The 17,804-nt window shown below is 39.8% G+C and overlaps 2 protein-coding genes across 2 annotated transcripts; one reads left to right on the top strand and one right to left on the bottom strand.

Moving 5' to 3' along the window:
- The first annotated feature begins 518 nt into the window (after positions 1-518).
- On the top strand, positions 519-11,983 carry dixdc1a (DIX domain containing 1a). Its single transcript, XM_036560621.1, has 15 exons — positions 519-1,177; positions 3,503-3,615; positions 3,717-3,871; positions 5,213-5,299; positions 5,414-5,467; positions 5,559-5,609; positions 6,062-6,166; positions 6,322-6,375; positions 6,490-6,582; positions 7,143-7,214; positions 7,339-7,500; positions 7,608-7,674; positions 7,759-7,867; positions 7,955-8,063; positions 11,186-11,983. Exons 1-15 carry the CDS (start codon positions 1,155-1,157, stop codon positions 11,267-11,269), a joined length of 1,338 nt encoding a protein of 445 aa, XP_036416514.1. The 5' UTR covers positions 519-1,154; the 3' UTR covers positions 11,270-11,983.
- pih1d2 (PIH1 domain containing 2) lies at positions 11,607-17,101 on the bottom strand. The gene is given in 6 exon segments (XM_036560633.1): positions 11,607-12,360; positions 13,897-14,165; positions 14,323-14,386; positions 14,388-14,572; positions 15,247-15,370; positions 16,669-17,101. Coding segments are annotated over 6 exon segments (966 nt in total). The 5' UTR covers positions 16,858-17,101; the 3' UTR covers positions 11,607-12,225.
- Positions 17,102-17,804: the final 703 nt, after the last annotated feature.

Here is a 17,804-nt window from a genome sequence, read left to right as displayed (position 1 = left end):
AGGCTTTATAACTATCTTAGCATCATTACTGGGTCGAAGTACTTTCTCTAGATATTTCTTCACACATGTGACTTAAATCAATACATTTTAGTTTGACAAAAGGCACCTGTTAGTGCTTGTTATATCCACACAATGGTTGCCTGAGAGCTCAGGACATGATTTAATGACATACAGGCATTGCTTATGACTGTTTTTGGTGCCTAGTCTAGTGCTGTTTTAAAGCTGGCTAGGAACTGATGCAGTACAACTTGCTTCTTGGTGGAATTTCCTGAATGAATGAAACGAATAGAGGTACCACTGTAGTAATTCTCTAAGCTCTTATTCAGACAGTTCAAAATGTATTCGTTGATTTTAACAAATAGAAGATGCTCAGTGCTCACACCCAGCCCTCCAGCCTGGTGGAAGCTTTTGCCACTACATCCCCCCACAGCCCCCCTTCCCAGACCCTCGGTGGGAGCTGCTTGGTGGGTGAGGGAGGGGTGAGAAGGAGGAGACGGAGGCGGAGGGGGAGGGTAAACACACCAGGGCTGAGCCGTCTGTGCTCAAACAGGAACAAGGGAGGGGGATGACCAAGGAGGGAGAGAGAGAGAGACATGGGGAGGTTGTGGGAGAAAAAAATCTCTCTGACTAACCCCAGAGAACAACAAATCTGCTAAAAGGAGAGGACTTGCACGATTTTGTAAGCAGTGTGCTTGAAGAAACAGGCAGGATTCGGCAGACGGATGGGATGGCATACCACTCCGTTCCTCTCTTCTGTCTTGTTATGGCTTGGAAATGAAAATGGGAATGCCTCATACTTCTTATCCCGGGAGACAAGCAAATGCTGACCGGGGTTTTGGATTTTATCTCTGACTGAACATGCTGGAAAGGATTTAGTCGGGGTCTTTACTCCACTGGGCCATCCCATTCTGGGGATCTTGCCAAACAAGCAGAGATTTGGATTTGTGCTGAAGCTGATTGAGATACTGAAGCTGGGGGCTGCTCCCCATCGCCGCTGGACTAGAGTTGATTGCCCCATGCAGGCTGCTTTTGTTGTGTGCACACCCTTTTTAACGTGGCCACTCTATTTGCTATGGTCCTGCCCCTTCGCTCCAGTACACGCCACAAATTGAGAAGGAGGACCAGCATGGGAGGTTAAGAGAACAGCTTGCAGCATGGGAGCCAAACCGATGAAATGGTATGAATGAAATTCCTCGCTTTCAGTTCATGACTTGTAAACCCTTCTTCTTCTCTTTCCCTCTCTGTATCTTTCTCTCTCTGTCTCCTGTCCTCTCGCCGCATACTCCATTCCAGACAATACAGCAAACAGACACAGTCTCCATTGTGTAGTGCCCATTTTTCATCTGCTAACCTTATGCTGTAGTGTTGTTCTCCATCAGTTTTGCTGCATTGTGTTAATCTAATGGGCATGCTAGGCTTTGTCAGGTGTGAAACAGGCTTAAGATTCTTCATTCTTCTCTTAAGGATGAGCTGTGTGCTTCAGTCTGAGCCTCCATGAGTGTGATGGGTGTTTCTGCCCAAGTAATATTGCCTAGCAACCGCTAACCATTGCATGTAGAATGGTCAGTGCTGTCCATCCTTCTGTTCTTATTAGAATTCTATGCCGAATTTTACCCTTGATTTGTGTAGATGCAGTAAGTATGATAGGATAATGACACTTAAGAGTGGTGGGGGTACTACACAGGGCTCCATGCCAGCAGCTCATAATCGGTAAAGAGTAGACTGCATTGACAGGTCATGTGATTCATTTTCATTCAGTGTTCATGAAGTGCGGAGGCAGTACATTCCTTTTAACATCTCTGACAGCAGATTCTTCATATGCCTGATAAAATAGGCCACTGGCTGCTGGTTACTTGGACCGGCCTCAAAACATAGAATTAGTTTACTAATGTGGGGATGACATGCTTTAACAGAGCTCAGCACTGGAATATGGAGCATGGATGAAACATTTTTTTCTTTTCGTTTATTAATTTCAAGGCAAAACAAAAAAGGTTGAAGCTTGTTTTACACTGAAATAGCATATAGTTGCTCCAAAAATATTGGGACATTTTATGCTATACTTAAAATCTATTAAGTTTGTTGTTTTAAGAAAAATAAAATGTCAAATCAAGTGGCATTTATTTTAAACAGATCATTCCAAGACTGTTATTTCCTTTTTTCAAAGTATTCTTTCAACAGAAAGATCGTTATCATTCAAGTTGAGCAGTTTCTTTGCAGACTTTTGCAGGTTTGCATCCAAAATGCCTGTGTATATTTCATGATCTCACCAATAAACACAAGCTCATCCACACCATTGTAAGAAATACAGCCCCAGTCTTTAACTTTCCACCTCTGTGCTTTACAGTACCACACACAGAGTCTACCATCAGCTTGCTGTTGTGCTAAAAGTGTTTTCTTCTGAAACAAATATAATTTTAAATTGTGTCTAAATACTTTTTGGGGCCACTGTAACCTTAACTTAGTTAAGACTGTTAATAAAAGAGGGTAATCACTGTCAGTTGACAAGAAGTGAGCATGCAGTGTCTGCTGCTTGCCTTCTTCTGTGGTCTTGTGATGTCAGTCTGTCACCCATCAGCCACTGCATGTCTCTTAAAGATGCGTGTTTGATTATGATGCTGTAGGACGTTCCAAAAGCAGCTCTCTTAACCGACACCCTGTGCTAAAGTGTGTAGGTAATATAACAGTACTGCTTTGGGACTCTGTGGAATGGAATGCAGCTCAAGTCTTTCAGTCAAAAGTTGTTTATCTCTGAATTAGTTTGCCATTAACTGACATGTCTTTCTTGTTATTTCCACGCTGATGAGAAGAGATGCAGTGATAAAATACTGTGCTTCATGAAGTGACTGTATATAGGTGTGGAAATGTAAGATCAGTGTTTTTTTCTGTTATTCAACCCATTTTAAGCTCAAAAATAGTGCCCTTAGCTACTGATTATTAGAATTCTGTTTTCAGACAAGATTTGTAGATTTTATGTATCTAAATCGACCAACTCTCCAGGATCCAACTCTCCAACTTTCAACCTTGTTTTGAATGTAAAAGTCAGTTTGACAATGTGGTCTCATGAGATCACATTACCAAGTCTTAACTATGGCTTGAGGTGTTTTAGGGGTATTTGAAGGGCCCTCCCATTTCACGTCTATTGAAAGCTTGTGGTTGCATATTTCTGTGGAATGCTTTGGCAGCACATATCACTGTGGTTTGGAAGACAAAACCCACATGGGAGTGGAGTTCATGTTTTGTAAGAGCACTGGTGAAAGACTGATTAGCCGTGTGAAAGCATAGAGCCATCGTATAAAATTCAGTACATGTTAACACAGAAGGGCTACCATCTCATACCATCTCTCTAGACTCATTATTAGACTAGCGATGGTTGAGTCACGTCTAAACAATTCAATGAGAACTGATGAAAAAATGACATTCTTTGTTAACAGATAAATTTGTGACGTAATCTTCAACTGGGTCAGTTATTGGTTCTCACTGCTCACTTGATTCACCTTCACAGTCTCAGCTCATCCAGCCCTACACACACCCCCAAAGAGGAGTACATCATCGCCCAGTCTGAAGAGCAGGCTGAGACTGTGGGGAACCACACAGAGCAACCACAGAGCATCAAAGGTAAGATGAGTATCAGGGTAAATCATAAATCACCTTCGTTCTGCAGCTCGCCTTTCTCAGCCATTTCCCTCTCCATGGCCCATTTCTCTCTCTCATTCCAGAGGATGCAGTGAAGTCCTCGGTAAATGAGCCGACTCCAGGCCCAGAGCATGCTGGGACAGGGGATGCAAGCTCCTGGGAGGAGCAGCTGTGTGCCCAGCAGGAGCAGCTGGAGAAGGAGATGCAGGAGACCAGGAAGATGGTGTCAAGGCTTCAGGTGAGCTCGATATTCAGAGGCCAGATTCACAAAAATCAGATGAAAAGACTTATGAAGGATCATAATACATACACTGAGATCTTCATAACAGGGCCTCATTCACCAATATGTTCAAGTGGGTTTTAAGAAGAACTTTCTTCTTATGAACATTTGGTGAATGAGGCCCATTGCTCTTAAATGCACTTCTCAAATTAGGTGCATATAAAGTCTCAAGCTAGTGACCTTTAAGGCTTTAACCTTTAGTCTATTTACTCAGCGTCATATCATATATACAGTATATGGTAGAAGAGTAAAGTGTGTGGTTATGTGAGTACATTACCTACAAAGTCAGAGAACGTACTTTGCTAACTGGCTAGCTAACTTACCTACTTCAGCAGCCTTGAGTGAACGCTGTCAGGCATTGACTGATGTCAGACATTGACCGCAGTGTCAAAGCTGCAGTTTTACAACGTTTTCTGTCAAGAAGTTAAGAAAATTCTGAAGTAATTTTTGAAGTATAACAATTTCTTAACACATTTCTTAAGTGTCAAACTAAGATAAAAACTGATTTTATTTCTGAAGACACCTGAAATACAAATAGGCCTGCTGGAGATATTTGATACCATCAAATTTGTCACATACTCTCTCACTAGAACACCGTATTCAAGGCCTTTTTGCCTAGGACAGATATTTCAAACTGGGTTTGATATATTCTGGTGTATAATACACCGTGATACACAATAGATACATTCCAGAGTTCAATTTTTTAACCATATTGTTCCCTGAACTTACTGTCTCAACCCAGATGTTACATAGAAAATATGAAATATAAAATATTAAATATTAAATTTCACCTGTTCTAGATATTTTGGGTTTTGGAATCCAGATATTGTGAGTGTGGTGTGTGAAATACACAAGCATAGCCTATTACCTGTTACCATATGAAAAAGAAATCGTAATAAGTCATTTGTAGGCTTCTCCTAGCAGCTCTGAGCCAGTCAGTTTTTTTTTTTACATTTTACACAGATTTATTGGGCCTAATTTTAAAAACACATTAATTACTTGGCCAAATCTATAATACTGGTGAACAGAAATGTTTTAATTGAACTGTACAGCAAGAGAGAATGTGGGAAGTTGATGTTAATGAAGGAGATTATGGGTGAAAAGGGGAGATGCGGCTTTAAGAAAGGAAGCAGATTAGCCTAATCGCTAAATCGCGTCCAAGGATGATCACATGATAGCTGTTGTTTGGACATCCTTGTTGGACCAACAGCATATGTGCACTGCATGACTTCTACACTCAGCCTGCCATTATGAGATGATTTAGAAACTGAGTTTGTCCCTCCTCGTTTCTTCATCCAGGCTTTGCTGCTTCATGGGTCACTGCCTGAAGATGAGCAAGCAGCACCTCTGTTTGGAGACAATGTCTCCAACGCAGAGCAGCAGCTGGTAATTCACCTGTTTGTCATATGGTTGGAATAATTATGATTTTACTGTGATAAATTTAGTGGAATCTTTAGCCGTTGGAGAGATACACATGATGGTTCATCTTCCTTCTTCTAGATATTAATCCGTAGTCGTCTTGATCAGAGCATGGAGGAGTCACTGGATCTAAAGGTGAGTGTAAATGAAGAGGATCTGAGCTTTTAGTAGCAGCTGAATGACTGAGCAGATGCTAAGGACAAGGGATTTAACATGTGTCTTTCAGAGAGAGCTGCTGAGGTACAAGCAAGAAGCACGCAACCTTCAGGCTGTTAAGGTAAGCCAGGCCAGATTACGCCTAAATCTTCTTGATTGATATTTAATGAATGCTTATTGCAAAAGCAATGCCTCCATGAATTGCATGCATTATTAATTAAATTATTAATATATTATTATCATGTGTTAAGAAAGTATGCTACTACTTTGTGGACTAGTGAAGTCTTTACAACCCACTGTATTTACATTTATTACATTTATGCATATTTTACGGACATGCTTTTCCAGAGTGACTTACAACTGAATTATATTACAGAGGTAGACAAATGTAACGTTAGGAGTCCTCCCCAAGGACTCTCATTGGTATAGTGTGTTGTGTTTGCCAAAGTGGGACAGTTTTACCCGCTATGCAACACCAACTGATCAGTAGCTCTTCAGTAGTTTTGCAGAACTGCAGGTGTATAGCCTAATCGAATTAACCCCCTTGTTTGATCCAACTGCCTGCCTCCCCAGGATGCTCTGCAGCAGCGCATGTCAGTACAGGAGGACTCAGTGCTGCAGCTCAAACAGGAGCTGCTTCGGTCCAGCATGGCCAGAGAGGAGCTAGCAGGGCAGAATGTAAGTATAACTGCACCTTAAACATCACTCACTCAGAGAATGATTTGCATTAATGAAAGTACATTGATATCTGTTCGGATGTTCTAACAGAAAAATGAGTGCATGGAAAAGATGCAGGTTTATGTACAGTTTATATAAGCAGCCTTTGTTTCCAGGTGGAACTGCAAAGAAAGCTGAGCGATCGAGACAAACTGCTGAGCGACTGCAAAGTAAGTCTTATTTTTGTCATTTAAAGAATTTTAAAGCTAGATTCATGCTTTGATTAAACGGAGCACCTTGTCAAGACTGATTAAAATGGAAGAATGTTTTTTTTCCTCTCGTAGAAAGAAATCGCACAGAAAGACAGACAACTTCAACAGCAGCAGGCTAAACTGGATGAGTCACTGCGCAAACTCAGTGAAAACAGTCACCATACGGTAAAGTGCAGAACCAATGTAAAAAGTATTAAAGTTTACTGTATATTACACTATTTTTCCAGTATTGTACGTCCCACCAGTTCTGTTATGTCAGCTAACAGATGCCTGCACTGGCCGGCATTGTGCTGAGTGATGGGGAGAGGGGAAGGGCTATCCAACCCCCCCAAAAAGAGCAAGCCTTGTCTTGTCTTTAGCTAAATTATTTGGTGGTAAATGTGATCATCTCTGCGTTGTCCATGGCTTTCTGGCATGGTGGGCAAAAGATGTATGCTTACAATAATTGTAGCAGCAATTATATGTTTAACACAAATTATGCAGTGATGGGACACAATTGGGAGTCTTTGCAAATATTGCGAGGGTTGGTTGAATTTAGTTAAATTTGTGATTGCAGATGCCTGGAGGGACTGGCTGTAGTTCACAGAGGTTCAGAGATTTACTGCACTCAGTTACCGCTAGAGGGAGCAATTACTCTGAAGCTTCATGTCAATCACAGCACAATAGGGTGGTGATTTGTGCTCTGTGTCCTAATAAGTCACATTTTGATGCCTCTTTTGTTCCAGTTGTCTGGTTGTGAGAACAATGGCTACAGTCACATGATGGAGACATCTTCTTTACCCTTTTCACATGGAATGGTGAGTCACCAGTGGTTTCTGACTGTTAGTTTTCACAGTTAGCTGAGAGTGAATGTTTGGAATTTTTGCCCCTGTACAGTGGTGGAATTTTTACCTCTAATGTTCATGTATATGTGTGCGTCAGGGTGATGAACTGCAGCTGGTGCGAGACGCTCTGCGCAGTCTGAGGAACAGCTTCAGTGGTCATGACCCCCAGCATCACACGCTGGACACGCTGGAGCAGGGTGTGGCCAGCCTGATGGACCGTCTCCATGCCAATGACTCAAAGAAGAGGCAGGACGGGAAGGTATGTGAAAAAAACTCCACCTGATCTACAGCCATTGTTTATAATCAGTTTAAGCAGGAATAACGTTTACATGTGTACAACAAATCTCAAATCTTGTTTGACCACAGGGCCCAACCAAATCTCCAGGACGACGAGCCAATCACACAGATCGAGAATCATGGCCACCTACTTCCAGTGAGCCGTTTTAAACCAGTTAAATTATGAAATTTGTTCTAACAGAAGAGTGTACTGAAGTGTTTTTGTATGTGCTTCTTTCAGAGATAGCCCATTCTCACAGCAGCCCTGTGCTCAGCGCATCAGCCTCCACCAAAGTACTTTATTTCACAGACCGCTCTCTCACGCCCTTCCTAGTCAACATCCCTAAAAGGTACCAATATGAGTAACGGTAACAAGATACATTATAACCTCATCTGTATTTTGTCTATCATTCTGAATACCTTTTATTATTTGGCAGACTTGGTGAGGTCACACTTCAGGATTTCAAAGCCGCCGTGGACAGACGTGGCAGTTTCAGATATCACTTCAAGTCTCTTGATCCAGAGTTTGGAACAGTGAAGGAAGAGGTTAGTAGACTTTTACATACAGGCCACTTTATTAGAAACAACCAGGGCTCAATTTGAGGTGGGATGCAAGGGGTTTCCCTCAGAAAAAATAATAATTATAAACATATTCTGCCTTTAACAACATCCCTCCATTCCACCCCTTTGGATTTAAGTGATTTAATGGTGATATAATCATTATGTGATATACCCTGAGATGTCTGCTGTTAGGGGTGCGGGAAAAACTTGATTCTTCGATGCATCGCGATGTGGACGTGAACGATTCTGAATCGATTCATAAATGTCAAAAATCGATTTTCTAAATATTTAATTTATAACGTAATGTTGACGGAACGTAAAAGGCGGAACTTGGAAGTGGGTAAGTGCAGTGCCCGGACAGTCTGTGGCGGCACATAACAAAAACACAACAGGATGAGCGAGAAATCCGACCGACTCCCTCTGCATTAAAAGCCAGGTTAGATCAGGAGTCACAACACAAATGATAAGAAGAGCCATTTTGTCCTTTCAACAAAAATCAAACCACCTTGGGAGCCACAACAATTTAATGTCCAGTATGTCTCAGTATGTGATAATGTCCTAATATAGGCTAAACAATATAAACGAGAGCGCAGATTTACTTTAACGTTAGCTGCAGCCACTTTCCTCCCATTTCCACCAGAAAACCTTTCTTCAAAAGTAGTTCAGCTTATTGTAAAATGTCTCTCAGTGTTCGACTGTTTTACGAGGCTGAAGTCGCTTCTCATTCTCCAGCTTCTGGTTCTAATTTTCCCGTTCCACCTTAAATTCTGCCTGAGGCGCCGAATGTAAATGCGACACCATTTAAGGTGGAACGGAAAAATTCGAAAGAGAAGCGACTTCATCTTCGCAACGTTTTAGTGTTTGACAGTCTCTCGTTGCAGATTTAACATACCAGGAAACCAACTGCGCTGCTTATAAATGCGATTAAGTCCACTCATCTGTCTTTTTGTAGCTACTAGCTAGGCGAGACTTCGTTGCTGTGTGACCTGCAGTCTGCACGCCAGTTCTCAGTCGTTGAGAACCAGGGATTTCGCGCTTTGTTGCACATTTTGGAGCCGAGATTAAGCGTCCAGTTTCGAAGATATTTTACTGACACAGCGATCGAAGATATTTTACTGACACCCACCCACTCTCTACAACGAGACCAAAACCAAAGTTATAAAATCACTAAAGAAAACGGGCAGGATGACTATAATGTGCTGCTTGGACACCCATTGCCACTGGATCTTATGTCACCCTAACAGCGCATTTTATCACAGATGAGTGGCTTCAGTGTCTTATGTGCTCCAAACAAAAGCAGTGAATGAGAGCCTTCCAGTTCACTTGCCACATCACTTCCATTTGATTTATTAATAAAAGATATTGGAAGTAAAAGCATTATGGATCATTATAAATACTTTGCTTTAAAAGTACCAAGTCGTCACACAGTAAGAAAAAAGAAATCCTGTATAGAAAAAAAAGTTGCATCAAGATGCATCGATAATCATTTTGTAATCACATCACAGCCCGCTGAATTGTAATTGAATCGAATCGTGAGTCTTCAGACAGTAAGTCTTCAGACATTTGGAAAATAGAAGTCCTATATAGAAAAAAAAGATGCGTCAAGATGCATCGATAATCGTTTTATAATCGCATCGCAGCCGTCTGAATCGTAATCGAATCGTGAGGTGCCTAAAGATTCCCACCCCTATCTGCTATCAATATTTTAATACCATACTTCTCAGAGATTTACAGAAATTGTGTTGGATGTACTGGGATGTTCTGCATGCAGTTTTTTGCACTTTTGTTTTTTACTTTGCACTAAAAATTTAAACATAGCAACATCCTTCCTTTGAGTTAACTCAAGTTGAGGACACTAGAGATCAGCTCAGACTTCTTAGTTTAGTCAAAAGTTCCCCTAAGTCACATTCATCGCACCAGGTAAACAATACAGAAATATATAATACACTACTAGAATACTAGTGATGTGTCATTTTTGCACTTTTCCTGTCTGCTTGTCTTGTGAGTCCTGCCTCTCGAAATGTATCGAGTCAAACTACGTATTAACATGTAACTTTTTTTGTTTTATGACAAATGATGCATTTTTGTTCATTAAAAAGTAGACAGAGGTTTTATTGAAAAACAAATAATAGATAATATTGTTAACTTGTCTAATCAAAAAACGGACAATGCTGTTGAATTAGAGCCATTTGGGAGCAAAAGAGATGACTCTTATTGGTGAGCTGAGCCGACTGATCTGACTTACTGAAAAGAGCCACAATGCCCATCGCATTTTTTATTCATTTTTTCATCACACAGGGCTACCAGGCATTTCATCTTCTTGGGGCCCTAGTCATGGTTGGCTGAGGGTTGGGGTTTTACCTTACAATCTCCTGATGTTGACGTGAATTTTTTGTCCGCTGTGCCACTCAGGAGCCCCTTAAAGTTGCTTCAGTATAGCACCTTTTTGTTAACAGAATAAAAACTTAGTTCACAATCTGCCTCAGTATTACGAACACATAAAATACTCAGTCAGAAACACATCAATATCCAACTTTTTAATATCCAACGATTTAATTTACATTGAGATTTAAATAATTTGTGGCTGACCTAAATATTTTGAACTTCAAATAGTTTGTTAACAACAATCTGTATCCTATATTGTTATGTAAAGTTGTTCTCTGATGCTCAATGAAATTCAAATTTAAAATTAACCATGTTTCTTGCTTACTGATGCAATTGGGCTCCTGAGTGCTGCAACAGTCTAAGTATTCACCCCAACATCAGGAGACTATGAGCTCCAACCCCATTAATGGTACAGCCATCCATAACAGGGAGCCCAAGAAAAAACCTGGCGGCACTGTGTGATGGAAAGAGTCCAATCTATCTAGGAGGTAAATCTGCTTCTAGCTGGAACCCCCATCAACAGCACTGTGCCTGATACCTGTACTGATAAGTCTCACTGGTACGGTGAGAATGCTCCACTGCTGGATGATAAATGAGGATGGCTGAGAAGTTGTGAATGACAGCAGATGGGTTACAGTCTGTAACTGTTCATATAGTGGGCCTATATGACCTATATGGCCTCACCAAGTGGTGCCCCGCCCTGTTTATCTTCTATTTATCAGGTGTTCCAGGATGATGCTATAATACCTGGATGGGAGGGGAAGATAGTTGCCTGGGTAGAGGAAGACCATGGTGAGGGCAGGTAACTGAAGACTGAAGTGCAGCCAAAGTGATCTGGGGACTGTAATCGCTTCAGTATGTTCATTTGGTACATGTATATATACCTCAGCACCTCTCAGCTTTGAAGAATCTGCACCACGTCATTTCACATCATGCCAAGGCAAGTTTGTAGTCTGTTCACTTTTTGTGTGAGAACTGATTCTGAGAATGTTTTCAACAAAATAATTCTTGACATTGCTTTGACTGTATTGGTACTATGATCTGTATTTCATTTCTCTGTAAAAAAAAAGCTTTATAAGTTTAAAAAAAAGTGTTTTAATAAAGAACACAATTACACTGTATATGAAAAAGAAAATCAAGGAGGAAAATCAAGGAAGGAGTTTATTAGTTGCCAAACGACTTGTAATGAACATAGAATGTTGCCATGTGTGTTTCAGGTCACAGTTCACAATGTCTTGCTGGATTATCTTGTCGACTCTATTCATGGTAATAGAATATTCATTTAAAACTGTTGCAAGTGATTCCATAGACAGACTTGTTGGCTGTCATTTGAAACCAGAAGCTGGGAGAGATGGGACCACCTTATTTGTAAAATTTGTATTATTTGAATATAAAAATGTGCTTTTTGAAAATATTGCTCTTTTCTGTGCAGTCTGCATGTCTGTTCAGTGTTGAAATCAAATGCATCCAGTATTTGTTCACTTTTTTAGTAAATGTGTTCCATGAACAACTTGAGTCCACCAAGTTTTATGTTTTTGTTCATTTGTCTACTAAAAACCATGTCTGACAATGTGCAAAATGCAATGTTCAGTTTGTATAATGTTACAAAAACTGTAACGTAATTCGGTTTTTCTATATAGTACATTCTTAGCTCAAGTAACACGTCAGGAGACACTCTTGATGATATGCACAGTGAGGTTACCATGGAGCTGAAGAGGAGTACATGCAGTTGAAGGGGGTTTTGAGAATCTTCTTGTTGAGTTTACAGTACAGATGCTGTAACAGTCAACACATGTTTCTTTTTGTTGTATGATGCATGACAAGTCTCGTCATTGACACGCTCAGGAAACCGAAGATGGAGATGATACAGTTCCTCCACCTCCAGCAGAACGTCATCCTTTAAACAGAGAAATATATTGCATTAGAGTCTAAATATCTCACTAAATCAACAGTATTGCGCAAAAGAAAAAGACCACCGTTTTGTTTATTTAATGTCCAGTACAAGTCGATCATTTTTTATTTTCATAAAAACAGCAAAAGGTATATTCTTACACAAAGGCCTCCAACACTAAGTATAATATCAAATCTAGCAGTATTTAATTTGTCCACTCTTTACTTTTGTGCATCTACTGCCACTTTAACTCTTCCATCCTTCCAATCTTAAAGCCCATGTGTTTCAGCTGTGTCCTGCCAACAAAAGGAGTCACTGACATTATGTTCCACTTAAAAGAAGCACATTCACACAAGAACTAACCCAAACACAGCTTACCTTCTTTCTCATGTGCATCTAAAATGGTGAAAGGAGAATAGATATGACATAATCCACTTGCATAAGGAAGAATGAAGTCAAAGAAAAATAAGTGAAATAACAGGAGTCTCCAAAACTGGAGTTCAAAAAATTATTAAAAGTTACAGACAAAATGGAAACTGTACAAGATAGGGAAGACCTCCAAAACTCCATCAGATAAACAGTACTTAAAACTTTTATCTTTGAGCATGTGTAGCTGTCAAGCAGCTGTTAATGAGAAAAGGGAATTGACGAAAATGTAAAGTTGCACTAGAACACTGAAACCGGACATGAGTCTAAATCTGTAATGGGGATTGTTTGGATCATAAGACTCAGAAAATGCAACTAACTTCTTAGACTGTACTTGGGAAGTGTTTACAAGTATGGGAAAGGATGGGGAAAACAGATTTCTTTGAAAAACTGAAAGCAAGAAACAGAAAAGATTGGAAGCTTTAATAAAGGCAAACTGTGGACACATACTTAAATACTGAAAAATGAGACATTTTATTTAGTTGTTGTGGCTTCTGGTTAATTTTCTGTTAAATATATTTTTCTGCTTTTTTTCCTGATACTGAAAAATGAATAACTTGTACTCAATGGCTGTTTTGACAGCTTTTAAAATGAGGGTAGTCCCTGATATTTGCACAGTACTGTACATCTGTACTGTGTTATTACTCTTTTAAGTCAAGCCACAAGAATACACCATACCTCTAACACAGACTGCATATGACTATGTTAAAATCTCGACACACTGGCCATGTAACGTGTTAGATGTGTTAAAAGTAAGAGGAAATGTGTTGAACTGAACTAGACACAAAGATGTTTAAAAAAAATTGCATATTGTTTTTACTACATCTGTTGTATTTATCTGAGCTCCATAGTATATAAATATATAATATACAGCTCAATGACTGGAAACACTGACTAGAAGCACTGTACTAATATCCTATGAAAGAATGCACTATTGGATAGAAAGAACCTATGAATGATAACGGCTATGCATTTTACGTATGTACAATTTGAAAGAGCTCCTCCAGTATCACTAAGAGTTTAGTGATCATTTTGAATCACTTCTCTCCAACGTTTATTTTAAACTGTAAAATAAGCATCCCCCCAGATGCAGTGAAGCAGATGTAGTGGCATTACCTGGGTGATGCTGAGTTGGCACTGGGAGACGGAGTGTACTCCAGGCAGCTCCACACGCAGCTTTAAGCTCCTGCTTGAACCGCCTCTCTCTGCGCACACCGTGACCTGGTGCTTGGGCAGCTGCGGCTGGGCTGACTCTGTGCTGGAGATCACCTCAATCAGGCCTGGCCGTGCTCTGCCTTCCTCCTGCCCCACACTCAGATGAATGGTCGAGTCTTCTTTAGTCTCTTCCATTCGCAGTGAAGAGATCTGCTGAATAAGTGAGGCGGCTGAGGAAAGAGATAACAGCTTTCAATATTACTGCCCATTGAGGAGCTTTCTCTTGGAAGTAAATGCAACACTTCTGTTTTCATCTAAATAAAACTGTAATTGGTGGCAACATCTCACTCAGCAAAACAACTGGAACTGCATACAACTGTCACTTACCAGACTCTGTTTGTGGGTTAGGGCTGCTGAATTTGGACTGAGGTGGTGCCATAAACCGACGCTTTCACATCCTGTACGCTGCCCTTTAGTTTGGCTTTAGTGACAGTGAAGTGTTGAGACAGATTCAGGTTGTGCTGCTGCTGAATGAAGCTCAGAGCCAGTAGGTGTATCTGCTCCTTCTCCTGTGTGTCTCCCTCTGCCCTCTGAAGAACCGCAGGGTTGACGGCCACATCCACTATAGAGTAATTTTCTGGAAAAAAAGGCATGTACACTGCTAGATATAAAGGTACTTTGAATGTAAGTGTACACTCAAATTGTGTACCATAAATATGTTTTTCACAGGTGAAAAAAACATATTTGTATGTTTTCATAAGCTAATGTTTTAAAACAGGACAATAAAATAAAATGCCTGGAGACTAGATGGGGTGTGTGGAGTCAGTACACCTTAGAAAATATAATTTCAATGGATTATAATACAATTATGTTCCCTGACTAAAGGAACTGAGATGTACCTTTGAAGGTACCACCCCAGTGACAAGAGGAGTACTGCCCCAGTGACAGTTTAGTGCCTTTTTTCTGAGAGTGTAGATGAAAACATGTTTTGATTTCCCGATCAGAAAGAGTTTTAATAGGCGTTCGGGAAGAAGCATTCAGAGTGTTTATAAATAAAAATACATTATATATTAAAAGTCCATGCATGTCTCCAGAATGCTTGTTCACAGCAGGAAGTCCAACAGTCACTACAATTTCACTCTGCTTATAGCTGCTGACGTAATGCAGCAATGACATCATTAGTCTTTTTCCTGGATAATGCTAATCATCTTTAAGCAATGCCCGCCACAGCACAGTCCTAGAGGATTTCACACACGTGGATGATTTGGCTTTAGGATCTTGGATTAAGAAATGATGAAAGGTGAGGTGTACCATTCTCTTCAGCAACCGTTTCCAGTCTTCCACCACACACAGGAACAGGCTGTGTAGAAGAAGTGGGTGCTGGCACTCGTTTCCATCCACACATGTTCACATACAGTATTCCTTCTTCTGGCTTCTGGAAACAATCACACAAACCTTAACCCTTATTATGTGGTTACTAACCTAAAGCCTTGTTATGCTGTAGCTACAAAACATACTTTCTGGTAAAATCTATCAAACGAATATGTAAGTTATGTAGTTTTAAAGGTAAGGAACTGAAGTGTAGGCCCACATATGGACCACTAGGGTATGAAGTAGTTACATTTACTCAAGTAAAAGTTGTTGTTTGTTGTCCTTTCCAGAGTATTTTCAAACGATAATAGTTATATATCTGCTCAAGTGCTTTTGAGAGGAATGAAATCTACTCAGTTATATTTTAGTCACTAACATTAGTTACTAATTTATACTGCTTTGCTGGTTCAGCTCCTGGACTGCTTTGCAATTGTCTTTGACTTTAAAGCCTGACTTTAGACTAAGCATTTTATTTTAGAATAAACTGCAGTTCTAAATTGCTCTAATTTACTTCTATTAATTCTACCAATGTTTCAAAATGTGTGCATAATTCAGTCATTGAGATGTAAGTGGTTTAATGAGAAACAAATGTAAAAAAAAAAAGTATCTATAGTAAAAAGTATCAAATTTTTCTACGCAAAAAATGAAATAATACATTTTATGCCTAACTATATCATAAAACTATCTTAAAACAACATCTGCAGCATATCTGTAATTTCATATAGTAATATTTCCCCATATCTTTTAAAAGAAATGTATTTTAAAATATATTAGGTTAATATGGCAACATATTCTGAAATACATTTTAGTGTTGGAATGTATTTCAGCATGGACTGCAATGCATTTAAAGTGTATTTCAAACATATAAAAAATTTTGAACAAATCTTTATACAATTTTTCATATGAGAACAGAGGTTGGAAAATGGTCATGTAAAAATGAATTATGACTGTTTTTGGTACACAAATCTATGTAAGTGCTGCAGGTGGACCTGGAAAAATGTAAGAAACTTTTATTGTAATATTTTTACAACGAGCAAAAGATTAGGAATATTAGAGACAACTCCACTTGCCAAAATAACACTTTTGCACGGTTGGACCTGCTTCACTCTTTAACATGAAGCCCCAGAATCTCTAAGGGAGCTTTTACAGCTTTTTAAGCACGTCTGGTTCCTATCACCACCACTGTGGACAACTCTGACTTAGTTTCTCTGGAACGGAGCATTTCACGTTAAACCACTCTGAACGATTTTGTTTAACGTTATATCTTAACAGTTTACCTGTACAATTTAACCTTTACAAAACTAAAAGGTGAAACTCCATTTTAGGAAAAGTACATTTTCCTGTGCTTTGGTCGTACTGTACCTGTACAGATGTGCGGAGGCAGCAGTGCGGCTCAGGCGGTGAGAAATACTCAGCTCCCTCACTCAGCTGGCGGTCGATAAACGTTTTATAAGCTCCGGGATCATTCAGTGACATTTCGTCCAAAATAGACCAAAACTGGTTGACCTGCTGTAAGACAGCAGCACTCTGACCTCCCGGAACCCCGTCCATGGTCCAGAGCCTGTCTGGGCTTTAAACAGGAGGGTGGACGCCAAGCTAAAAGCTAAGCTAGCCAAGTACGGCTCCTTTAGTTTAACTAGACTTAACGTTAACTAATGTAGCGTTAACTTATGTAGGGTTCACAACCAAAAGTCTAATGTATGTTTACCTGTTTTAGTCGCAAATACTTTGTTTACAAATACTAAAGAGTCACGCAAATTAAGTGTTTCTCACCAGCACCTGTCTGTGACCCGACTATTTCTCATGAACAACATGTGTTGCCATAGAAACAAGGCCCATAAACTAATGTAATGTGTGATTCCCTCCGCTAGATGGAGGCAGCTCCCCAAATTTCGACTTGCACGCATTGGAAAGTGCAAACCTATGCCGTCTGCTGGTTGCGTTTAAAACATTTCATTTGCTTTATATTTGGCCACATTTTTGATAACAGATTAAAAATCACTCAAGGCAGGATCTGCTGCTGCGAAACCGACATTTTTTGGCATATAAGCACCTAAGCGCCTAAAATACAGTATAATAGCAGAACATTTTACAGAGCAATATAACTGTAGCGCTTAAACTACAATAGAACTACAAATCCCATGGCTGACTGTCGACGACGCGTCGTGGAATGTGTGAAAGTGACGTTATCCGCAGGACAGACTTTGTAGTCCGTTACAGGAAAACTCTCGCAAAATCTGTACTTTTTGCTGTTAATTGACAAATAACGTTTTTAATCGATAGTATAGTGTAAAATATATCTGAATATGGACATATGTTTCATTGTATAACCCCAAACATATTGTACAGCACCTTCATTTAATTTTGAGTGCAAACAGCAGGGGTGACTTGGACACTTTTCTTTCAGTTTAACTGAGTCATTTATTCAGTTATTGTTTTTAACAAGCACAGCTAAACTTTGTTTTTTGAGAGGTTGGTCACTGTAGCCAGCTATTTAA

This window comes from Colossoma macropomum, unplaced genomic scaffold (genome assembly GCF_904425465.1).
Source record: "Colossoma macropomum unplaced genomic scaffold, Colossoma_macropomum, whole genome shotgun sequence".
Classification (NCBI taxonomy): domain Eukaryota; kingdom Metazoa; phylum Chordata; class Actinopteri; order Characiformes; family Serrasalmidae; genus Colossoma; species Colossoma macropomum.
Note: the sequence above shows the minus strand (reverse complement) of the source record. Positions and strands in the feature narration are given on the sequence as shown.

Coding starts and splice junctions, on each gene's coding strand:
- dixdc1a (XM_036560621.1), top strand. CDS start 1,155: ATGGGAGCCAAACCGATGAAATG. Junction 6,583..7,142: donor GTGAAAACAGTCACCATACG/GTAAAGTGCAGA, acceptor CTTTTGTTCCAG/TTGTCTGGTTGTGAGAACAA. Junction 8,064..11,185: donor TTGGAACAGTGAAGGAAGAG/GTTAGTAGACTT, acceptor TCTATTTATCAG/GTGTTCCAGGATGATGCTAT.